We start from the raw sequence: 11,298 nt of genomic DNA, 5'->3' as shown, positions 1-11,298 counted from the left end.
ATGCTTTCATGATTTACCGCAGCTTCTACATGTCTCAATTTTCCTCCATGACCTGAGGTGTTCACAAATGTTTTCGGGCAGCTGAATATTCAGACTTAATTAAGATCAAGTGGACTGCTTAATAATTAGTTGACTTCTGAAAGTAAATATCTGTAGAGGATTTTTTTTTTTCTGCATTGCATCAGAGGAAAGGACACTTCTACAAATTCCCACTGAATAAATAAATAAATTTTTGGTAGATGGTCTTTCAAAGTATAAAACTAAAATCTCGCATTTCCTTCCACTTCAAAATGTTGGTGCATTAAATCCTTTGTTTGAGGTTCCATAAAGACATGAGACAATAGAATCGAGCAAATGTACCTTTTTTAAAAAATGATGCCATTTAATCTTGTTTGAAGGAAAAACTACACAGATCCAAGTGAATACTTTACAGCACAGAAAATATGTTTCTAAAAACTCAATACTTTGGGGGTTTGCAATCATCAGTTTTGTCTTTAGAGGCATTTTCCAGATGAGCTGCCATCAGAGGCCACATTTGAATATTTCCGTCTCGGTTAAAGTTCGATAGTCAGAGAAAATCAATGAAAAATTAATCTAAATTGAAATCCCATTTAATAACATTGTTTTTATTAATCTTGTAACAAATACACAGTAAAACCTGTTGACAGTAAAGAGGATTATTCTGCATTTATACCACTTAGAAGTGGTACAATCTCTGCATATTTACTAAATGTATTCAAAACATTTACATAAAAAAAGAACAAATTTGCTCCAAGTAGGACCAGTTACTTATGTCTTATGTCAATGGATTAGCAAACTTTTTTACAACAAGAAACCAAGACTAAGGTCATATCAGCATCAAGCACAATGAATCTGTTTATTTGAATGATACTTTATATGTGCAGTCTCTTTACTTGGCATTACTTGCTGTGATACCAGGGCACATTTTACAAATTCACCTCAAATCTCATAAATATGTAGACTTTTTGACCAAACAACCCTCTATCTTAAACCACCCACAATGTAAAAAATAAAATTTAAATGTGCTAATGTGTTGTGCAGTACAGCAACAGGTCTGTAAACCTAAAAGGTTCCTCTGTGAATCATTTGTTCATGTTCCATGGAGGCGTTTTGGCTCATAACACTGTAATAAAAACACAGTAAAACAATAGAGTTCACACTTGTAATCTGATTCTCAGGAAGCCATTTTGTTTAAGGTGCTGATCAAACATCAAGGCTGGGCTGAGCTCATACAGGCGAATGCGGAGTGAATTCGAACATGGAGCCTGTTCTCAAAGTCATAGCCGGCGTAGTCCTCCTGTATACAAAGATCCACAAAGAGTCAATGAATAAATTTTCCCTTCATCTTCATGGCCTGAACCTTTACCGAGCTCTGCATCGGCACAAACGGATCAATGCCCCACTGGTCCATCAGCTAAAAGCAGATTCATTAAAAAAAGAGGAATACAAATTCCTGTATTCCTCTATTTGACTCCATTTGTGTTCAGTTTAGATGTTGGTGCATCAATTTTATCACACAGTAATTTTATAGCTAAAGAGGGTGAGAGATCTGTGCTCAGTCAATATTAGCTGCTAATACAAGAACACAGTCAATGGAGCTGAAGGTAGAACTCCAGACAGATGAACTGCATCAAGGTCTGAGCAGGCAATTAAAGTCATTTGAAACATGTAATACAGGATGATAAGAAGGGACAGATATTCTGGGGGCACCTATCATAATTTCACAATAAAGTATTACTTCAAGACAAAAAAAAATAAGCGAGAACCTTTTGGGGGTTTTCTAACTCGTTTAAGATTAAAGTCGAAATGAGTGGGGAAAAAAAGCAAATCAGAAATCCAGTTGAAACATTGAGAATAGTGTTAGATTGTTTGGATTTAAGTGTAGCTATTAAACCAAGGCAACCCTGGTGAGAGGATCTGAGCTAGACACACTTCCCCATTTCTGAAGGCAAATAAGGAAATAACAATACATGTTAGAAATGTTCTTAGGAAATATGCATCCCCCTTAAACCAGACAAGAGCTTTTATTTTGGTTGAACAGGGTGATGAAAACCTAAGAATTGGCTTCAACCAACTGCAGATCACTGGCAAACATAAGTACCAGTTGCACTTGCTTGTTCATTTGTTCCTTATACATTAGGGGACAAATGAACAAATATATTTGTTTTTATTTGCTCAAAAAGTATCTAGATACCATTATACATTTTTTGAGCAAAATTATTTGTACAATCAATTTGCTTCCCACTAATTTGCTATATGGGCCAAACTATTCCAGTTTTCAGGGACAATATGACTTGAAACACATTGTTTTAATTCAACACCAGATCACTAAACCTGACACCAACTTCAGCTCGAGTGGTGCAAAAGAAGTCCTGTTTCTTTACAGGTTTATCTGCTCTTATGTTTCTAAGAAGCAAATCCTAAAAATGTCTTTTTAGTTTATTTTCAACTGGAATATTTCGTTGGAGATTTTTCAAACTGTTTCTTCAATCAATTGTTGAACTCATTGGAATATGAGAGTCAGATTACTTTAACTCCAATGACTTGTTGAGCACATGAAAACAACTGGACTGCATGAAACTAAAGAATTCACAAAGCAAAAGAGAAGAAGTCAAAACAACAAATCCTTCGAGTACCTTAGCCTGAAGCAATAGCATTCGGCCCTTCTCTGCAGTCTGGGGAAAAAGAAAAAAAAAGACAATAAAAAATTTATATCCTATGACTTCGAATGAGATGAGAGGGAAGACCTCACTCCATAACACACAACCAATCACACGCAGAATCTGTACCTCTGGGGAATTTAGCAGTACACAGGCCAGTTCATAGCAGGAGTAGGGCTGCACGTAAGAGTTGCACTGACGTCCAACCTCGTCGCTTGCAGCCAAACGGAAATACTGTTGAGACACGATTGTAATTTCACACAGGAAAGAAAACAAGGTTAGCTAATCACCATAATATCCATTTATAGTGCGTACTTTTGAGTGCGTGGATTAATTAAAATTCTGCTCAAGGAGCTATTAAGTGAAGGGAATCAGGAAAACATTGCATTATTAACTACACATATACCTGCACAGCATCTTTAGTATTAAGGAGACATCTGCTAATTGCTCCAAGAAGCAGGTTTTTCAGGTCGGTGCATGACGTATCTTCAATCCCCTGCAAAACTGAAACAACAACGATCACTGTGCCTCTGCTGCAAAACGTAACAGCAACCGGAAGACAGTTTGAGAGGCAGGAGTCCCTAAACCAGGTGCCATATTTTATAGTGCTTACCATGAGTCATTGTCTGCAGCTTGGCAGAGGAGCAGTTAGGCAGGGCTTTCCACAGATAGAGTATCTCAATCACAGACAAGATGCAGAGCTCTTTGGATAGACCTGGGCTCCGGAGCTTCTCAGCCTGAGGCGAAATGGGAATATTTATGAGTCAGTGATTTTTTATTGCAGTTCAAGAAATGCAAAAAGAAAAGAAAACAAGCCAGATAAATGCTCACCCTCTTCAAGGAAAACACCTCTATCTGATTATTCTTGCGTTTGAAAAGTCTTTGAACATCTTTAAAGGTTACAACAGCGCCCTCCAGATCACCTGTGGCTCCTTGACATGCTACAAAACACGGCAGATACTATCGGTTAGAGGCAACAACAACAACAAAAAAAAAAACGTATTCCTTCAATACCATATTACAAACATAAATAATATGTTTTACAACACGTTTTTTGTGATAAAGCAATGGAAGATCGTCAAAAGGAAGGAATATAATACATGTATTTCAACATGTATTTTATTTCAACAAATAAAAATCCATAAGCTGTGACGAGTAAAGGACTTATTGCCACCCTTTACTCTGGTACCCCTACATAAAACCCAGTGCAACTCTTATCGCCCTCTTTACATACCTACACATTGATTGGAATCCACCCACACATTGTTTTTCCCCAGTAATAACACCCTGAACACAGCACACAGATGGGAAACCATGGAAGTGGCAGCATCATGCTGGGGGCGGGGGGAATTTCTTTAAGTACAGACTAGCTAAATAGAATAGTTCAGAAGATGGACGAAGCCAAATACAAACCGATACCAATCCTGGGAGAAAACCAGATGCCTAGTCAAAGCCCAAATAAGAATCTAATTGAAAATCTCATCTACGATGTCAAAACTGATGCTCTCTGCAATCTCATTGAGTTTGAGCCTTTTTCCAAAAAAAGAAATGAGAATTTCTCTCTGCAGAATGCTGAAAGACTTTGAAGTTGTAATTGCAGCAAAATGTGGTTCTATGAAGCCTTGACTCCAGGGAGCAGTCTGAATACAAACGTTTGCCACATGTTTCCGATTTTTATTTCTAAATTAAAAACCAAGTCTGCATTACCTGCTGTTAAATAGGCGTAGTAGCACTGCGACCAGCGAGACTCCGCCTTCAGTCGCTCAAACGCCCTGAAGGCTTCTGTGTAGTTCAGTTCAATCATGCTGCACCAACCTGAAACATTCACCCAAAGGAAATTAGAAATTACGACAGATTAGCGCAGAACATGGGGGCTAAAAACCCAGGGAGGAAAATTATTACCTATTTCATATAAACACACATGTTGAATCTCCCTCTGGTCGGAGGCCAGATGTAAGGCTTCATTGAAGGAAGTCAAGGCACTGCTGATCTGGCACTGGAAAGAAAACAAAGTCATTTCATTGTCCGAGCAATAGTGAGGTATCCCAAATCAGAAGAAATTTACAGGCAGAAAGCAAATTTATTGTTTCGTTTCTGTGTGTCTTTACCTCAAGGCGTTGAACTCTTCCTTTAAAAAACATGAAGAGAGAGGAGTTTGGATATGTGGCCTCCCTTTGTTTAAGTATGCATTTAGCCTCCATTAGGCCTGCTTGTGTGTCTGAGCCATCTAGAGCAAAGAAGGGCTGCACCACCGTGTGGTACCACAGCAGAGCCAGGCTGGAAGGAGAGCAGAGAATCACAACTTAACGTTTCTGTATTTGTCATTTTGATGACGTCACTCACTCAACTGCAACTGATTAAAATTCATTTTATTTGACTCGGACTGGGAAAATTCAAAATATCAATTAGTGCAGGTTTATTATGAACAACCTTATCCTGTAACTTCGGAGCCCATACTCATGACTTTAGAAAGAAAAATTGAAGAAACTGAAATTAAGAAATGATTCAATAATAAGGCACGACTTGGGAAACGATACCGCAGAACTTGAGTCAGCTGTTTTCTTTCTTTTGTCAACTCTTTGCTTTCATTTCTCTGTTTAGGAGTTTCCATCAAAATTCAGTTCTTCAGTTTTATTTTTTTTTAACACCTAGTATTCATACGGTGCCTTGCAAAACTATTTTTTCCCCTTGAACTTTTACACATTTTGTCCCATACACAAAAAACTTGAATGTATTTCATTTAGAGTTTTAAGTGAAACACAAAGTTGTGCACCCTGTGAAGTGGAAGGAAAATTGTACTTCTGTTTAAGATCTGAAAGTAATCTCTGTATAAGTACAGTTGTGTGAATGTGGCTTAGCTGACAGGCTGGATAAAGACAGCATTAATCAGAGAAGCAGCAGGGAGGCCTGCAGTAAGTCTAAAGGAGCTGCAGAACTTCACCGCTCTGGTGGGAGAATCTTTTTATACTTGATATACATTCGGTTAACTTACAGCAGGGTTTTTTTTGTATTTTATTGAATGCATCAAGTTACAATTAAAATGACAGCAATGTAATAAACGTTCAAAAGAGTGGATAGAAGTGTAAACTTATTAAAACTCACCTTTCTCCAGCAACATCACATAATGATGTTGCTGTGTACTACTGTGAACTGTAAGACATTTCTCTTCTGGTGTCAATGCACTTCATAAATCTGGCTCTCGTAGAAGATTGTCAAAAAGAAACAGATCATTGAAAGCAAAATGGTGATGGGAAACTGACTGTACATAACACTCTGAACACACAAGCCTCTTTTGAGATGTAACATTTGTCGATTCTTCACTGCTCATGATCAACAGTTTCCAACATGGAGTGGGGGCTGAAGTCACTCACTCCTGAGATTTATGTTGGTAGTCTAGACCCTGTAACTACTCTGAATTGTAGGGCCTAATACAGGATTGAGGAATAAATGTGAAAAGCCTGCATAGAATCACAACAAACTCTGCTTCCCTCAGGAAATCCTCCACACATATTTTGTATTTGTATGTTTTAGATGAGTATTACTTTACTTCCACTTCACATCTATGCATTACTCTGTATTTGTGTATCACATAAAACCCCAATACCATACACAGATGTTTGGGGTTGTAGCAAGATAATATTGTACAAAGTTAAAGGGGTATGAATACTTCATTAATTTGCCCACTCACATACTCACGTAGCTAATGGGGCCTTCATGTCCTTACTTTCACTGGCATACGTGAGCGCCGAGAGGCCTTGATCGCGGTCTCCGGGGAAGCCCAGCAGGTTAACGATCTTCAAAAGGTGGGGCGGCACCATGGAGATGCACAGGTGGAAAAGGCCATAGCCGAAGCTGACAGATCCTTTCAGCCGGTCCAGAACCTCTGGTCTGACGCCGTCCAGTCTCTGAGACTGGCTCGTTCCAGGTGAGGAGGATCGGCTGCTGCCGGAGGCCGAGATGGATGACAGAGAGGACGACGCTTGCTGTTCAGAGGTCCTTCTGTTGCTTTCTTGTAGGTGTGTGATGTCATTGTAACATTTGTTATACATCTTCCATGCTTTGCGGAGGATCCAGCCTCCTTTGATGTATGCTGGAAGGGAGTGTAGGTGAGCTGAGTGAAACTTACTTTGGTATTTTATATACAACGCAAACTTTTGACTTTTTTTCTGCTCGTTACCTGACAGCTCTTGCTTTATGAAAGACAGAACTGCGAGGTAGACCTGGCAGTCTGCAATGATGATCTGCCGCTGCAGTCGGTCCACAGCAGCCATTCCCGACCTCTGGGAATCCACCTGCTAAACCACATCACACTTATCCACTCTGGGTTTCGGGCAAACAGCAATAATAATTCGTCATACATTTATCTACAACAATTAAACTCATAGATTCAGGTGGTTACTCACGCTCCGCTTTATCTTGTTTTTAATGGTTTCAATAACGCTGCCATTTTCACTCTCACACAGTCGCTCCGTCGATTTGAGGTCCTCAAAGGCCGTCTGCATTTTCTCCTCTTCAAATGTCATTACAGCATTCTGCACACAAAACACACCCAGATTAATCTTTCTAAATGCAGAAAATTTATGGAAAAAGACAGCGACCCATGGCTTTGTAAAAGTGAAGCAAAAAGGTTTGGTAACTACAGCACAGAAAGCAGGAAATGAAATTACAATTATAGAAGAGATTTAGACTTTAAACAGTATAAAACGGCTGATTTGTACATGTCGTATATTTCACACAAAAATTCCTGCAGATCTTTATGGATGACTTCATTACCTTAACCCTCCTGTGGACTTAGCACGAGGAGCGAGGGTTTTCCCGTCAGACCGTCAATTTCCAGAACCACGCACAAAAAAACTCAGAAAGGCGCAAAAGGGGTCAGGGCGACGCCGCCGGACCACACAGAGCAAAAAACCTGTTGTGGGGTTTAAATGACCCTGTCTCTCAAGACAGTGGGAGAGTAAAACAAAGACTCACTCTCTCCAAAGCTTCCTCATTTGTCCACAATATTTAGGTGAAGCATAACTCAGTTTCTTTTTTTTAGTGACTGAGCCCAATGAATTCCTGATGCTTTATTAGCATTTTGTAACTTCTCTTCCAAGTTACAAACGTGAGTCTTCCTAGGGCAAAATGACATGTTGAAGTGAGAATACTTTTATACTTTGCTCCAGTTTCTTGATGAGAGATTAGGGTATTGGGTGTCTCATCTCATAGAGGACAGCATTTTACTGGCATTGCGAGTTGCGGTTTCAATAATTTCCTAAGCTAATGTACTGGGATTATCACTTGTAGCCTATTTTTTCCCCCTCATTCCAATAGCCAAAGTTTATTGCTGAGTGTTTGCTGTAACAAAACTGCTTGATTTACCTAAAGTGTAATTTTTTTCCAAACTAACCTAACGGTTTTTAGTTGATGTCTTAAACTATGTATTCACTGCAAATCAACTGACTTGATATGCATACCCACTTAATTTAAGCCAGAAATTCCTACAGTCCACTAAAAATAGTAAATCACTTAAATACTGCTTTTTTATCTTTTACTGTATGTTTACATAAACATCTTGATTAGTACTGAGCTTGAAAAGCACAAAAAAAGAAGTTTGATGTTTCAAAGTAAATTGAGTCAAAAATTGTATTTGAATGTCAGCTTTCAAAACACAGAAAGTATATATATATATATATATATATATATATATATATATATATTGTTAAGGAAAAATTATTATTTTTAGTGCTTAACACAGTTAATCTTACGACATGTGTAAAAGGTATATTCAACTCTCTTAGTTTTAACAGGGCTGTGTTGAGCATTCAAAATTAAGCCAGATGGGCAAGCACCCACAGCACAGGAAGCCATAAAATTAGCATTCCCGGCAGGGGAGAGAGACTTTAGATTTCACAGGTATCTGTGAAGTCTTATCTCAGGATTGTTCTGTACCCAGAATGACCGTGGGAGCCACGGGGGGTCAGGGTCAGCGATCTCTTTTGTTTTGCCAGAAAACCAGATGGCCCTTTGATCTTTGCCGTAGATTAAGGGGAGTGCTTAAGGGAGTTTCCAGTTGGTCAACAAGAGGAACGCCTTGAGTGCATAAATTAAATAGAAAAACACCTCCTTACTGTAAGATTATGTGTCAGGAGAAAAAATACAGAGAGCGGCCAACATTTTGCCTTTTTTATATCGGCTCTCTCCAAAGACGCGTCTTTGCTTTTTGTTTGTCTTTGTCTTCGTCTTTGTCTGTCTTTATTTTTATGAGAAAAATGCATATCTCTGTTCCTCTGCAGCTTTGTTGTTGATTGCTTTGTATGAGATTAAACTCTGTGATCTGTGACGTCAACGCGCTTTGTTGTTGTTTTCACTTTAGCAGCACGCCGCCGCCTGCTGAGGATCCAGGAAGTTTAAGGAGGAAAGAGCCAAACGTTTTGTCCAAAGTTAACATTAAATTATCCTCCTTTTAACAACATATATATATATATATATATATATATATATATATATATATATATATATATATATATACGTATATAAATCGTTCCATTATTTAAAAGCACTTTTAATGCTTTTTCAAATTAAACTGTTTTAAGGTTAAAATGAAAGTGAAATAAGAACAGAGATCTGAAACTAAATGACGTCATGCTGACAGGACAATTCTGTACTTACCAGAAAACTCACAAAACTTGCACCGAAACTCATCAAAGGACTGTGATTCCTTAAAAAGAGGAAACAGAACATGAGTAGGGGGCTTTGTAATCATTATTACAGCAACAAAGTTTGTGCCAAGTCTGTTTCAAAGCCAAACAGAACAATACTGTGATTCCGAAGACAGGTATCGACAAGTGAAGAAGACGTATCAGAAGCAAATACCAAATGCATCATAAAGAATGGCAGTGTCTGGCTTACTCTGCCTTGGAGTCTTTCACTTCCCTCCATGTTTTCTTACTTATGCTGTCAAAGCAGGATGACACTGGTGCTTAGAGCAATTAGTGGGGGTACTGACATTTTGCTTTTCACCAGGGGTCAGGACACATAGGGGCGGGCAGCCTTCTGTGACATCAACATGTAGCCTTTAAGCATATTCTTCGCTTTAGATCAGCTCTTATAACAACACAGCATGGCAGGAGAATGAATACAGTGCAAAACCAATAAGTAGATTATACTAAAAGTGCATAGATAAATTAGATTAGAATAGATTCGTTTTTTGTTGTTTATTTTTAGCTTTTCAATTCTTATATGGGCTCATTTATATCCAACAAAGTGTTTTGGATCTATCCAAACCAAGTGAAAGAGATGTTAATTCATGGAAACTTTTCAGTTGGTACAAGCATTTCAGGAATGACAACTTGCTAAACAAGCAAACCTCCTTAAAAACATGTATAGAGTAAAGATTGCTAAAATAACTACAACGCCCCATCACCAAACATTAGTCACCCATTTTATTCATCCATTATTTTTTTTTTTCATAAACAAGTTGGTCTGCCTGAGTATTTTCTTGGGGCATTAATCTAATCCAGCTTGTGACCAAATCATAAGGTGAAATCCACCAGATAAGTAGGACAATGATACTGGCGCTTACACACACACAAAAAAAAAACTAAGACAAACAAACACACTGCGTATGCTACTTCATTTTATGAGGAATAACTAAAAAGATATGCAGTTGGTGGCTTAACCTGAAAGCTGCCTGGAGACCCGCACAGACCTGTATGTCTTGAAGAGCTCATCACTTTCCTTGAATCCGTTGTTGAGCAGCATATTGATTCCTTTCAGAGCCAGCTCTGCGTCGTTTATATGCTCCGTCTTCTCCTCCTCGGAGCTCCGGGGAGCTGCTGCTGTTGGGTCCGCCATTAGGACACCCGATACCGCCGCCGCAGCTGGAGGTAAGTACCCGAGAGATTCCGTGTGAGGGTGGGGGGGTGCGGTGGCTCTGGATAGTTTACTCACAGGCAAAACAGTCTCAACCCGTTGCGCAGCTCTGAACAGTCGCCGTCATGTCTGTGTTGTTTACATTAGCAGACTAATAACCTATATAGACGACATAAATAGCTGAGAGTGTGGGCTGACCGTTGTTTTGTCTGAAGGGTTGCGCCGCTGTGTTCCGTATTCTGCCGCCTGTCTGACCGCCGGTTTGTGTTCCTGTGGAGACAGGAAATGTGCTACCTTCAAGTGCATCCGGAAATATCATATTCCCGTATAGAAAACCTTCAAACCTCTGTACAGTAAAATGTAGAGACATTATTATTATCATTACTGGATAACTAATTTGGTTTCATCTGCACCTTTGCGTGTGTTAGTAACTTGATTTGAAAAACTGGGTTTAAAACAGTAAAAACATTAAATCACAAGCAAAGAGAGAGAAAATTTTAGATAAAAATAACAATAAAAATGTGACTCCAAAATCAGAGTAGAAACAAAAGTGTTCAATGTGTGTTTTCCATCAAGCTGCTGTGGGACACGTGATGAAACTCTCAACGCTTAGACAAAAATAAAAAGGACAAACAGGAAGTCCGAGATGAATTATTTTAATCAACATTATGTTGTTGTGATGGAAAATAAAAACCCAACTGAAAAGAAAGACGCTTTTTCCATTCAGTGGAGGACCGAATGGAAAAAGTGCTCTTCATTC

At 38.8% G+C, this 11,298-nt stretch overlaps 1 protein-coding gene across 3 annotated transcripts; it reads right to left on the bottom strand.

Moving 5' to 3' along the window:
• Nucleotides 1–357: 357 nt before the first annotated feature.
• LOC102230080 (tetratricopeptide repeat protein 39C-like) lies at nucleotides 358–10,807 on the bottom strand. Of its 3 annotated transcripts, none has more exons than XM_023335644.1 (14): nucleotides 10,375–10,807; nucleotides 9,336–9,384; nucleotides 7,085–7,213; nucleotides 6,859–6,976; nucleotides 6,378–6,771; nucleotides 4,790–4,958; nucleotides 4,584–4,677; nucleotides 4,389–4,496; nucleotides 3,513–3,622; nucleotides 3,295–3,418; nucleotides 3,088–3,185; nucleotides 2,811–2,915; nucleotides 2,658–2,696; nucleotides 358–1,318 (listed from the first exon to the last, which is right to left on the bottom strand). In XM_023335644.1, the coding sequence occupies exons 1-14, from the start codon at nucleotides 10,518–10,520 to the stop codon at nucleotides 1,232–1,234; spliced, it is 1,770 nt and encodes a 589-aa protein (XP_023191412.1). In that variant the 5' UTR covers nucleotides 10,521–10,807; the 3' UTR covers nucleotides 358–1,231. The 3 variants fall into 3 exon arrangements, with proteins under 3 accessions (XP_023191412.1, XP_023191413.1, XP_023191411.1); XM_023335645.1 differs by having other exon boundaries at nucleotides 6,859–6,973; XM_023335643.1 differs by lacking the exon at nucleotides 358–1,318 and having other exon boundaries at nucleotides 2,239–2,696; nucleotides 10,375–10,546; nucleotides 10,737–10,803.
• Nucleotides 10,808–11,298: the final 491 nt, after the last annotated feature.

This window comes from Xiphophorus maculatus, chromosome 6 (assembly GCF_002775205.1).
Source record: "Xiphophorus maculatus strain JP 163 A chromosome 6, X_maculatus-5.0-male, whole genome shotgun sequence".
Lineage (NCBI taxonomy): Eukaryota > Metazoa > Chordata > Actinopteri > Cyprinodontiformes > Poeciliidae > Xiphophorus > Xiphophorus maculatus.
This window is presented reverse-complemented; position numbering and strand designations above follow the sequence as displayed.

What these genes read in the sequence shown, in the direction of transcription:
- LOC102230080 (XM_023335643.1), bottom strand. Translation starts at nt 10,520, where the DNA reads ATGGCGGACCCAACAGCAGCAGCTCCCCGGAGCTCCGAGGAGGAGAAG. An exon ending in CAAGTTTTGTGAGTTTTCTG is followed by an intron (nt 7,214 to 9,335) that starts GTAAGTACAGAA and finishes TTTTGTGTGCAG; the next exon opens with AATGCTGTAATGACATTTGA. An exon ending in GCTGCAGACAATGACTCATG is followed by an intron (nt 3,186 to 3,294) that starts GTAAGCACTATA and finishes TTGTTGTTTCAG; the next exon opens with TTTTGCAGGGGATTGAAGAT.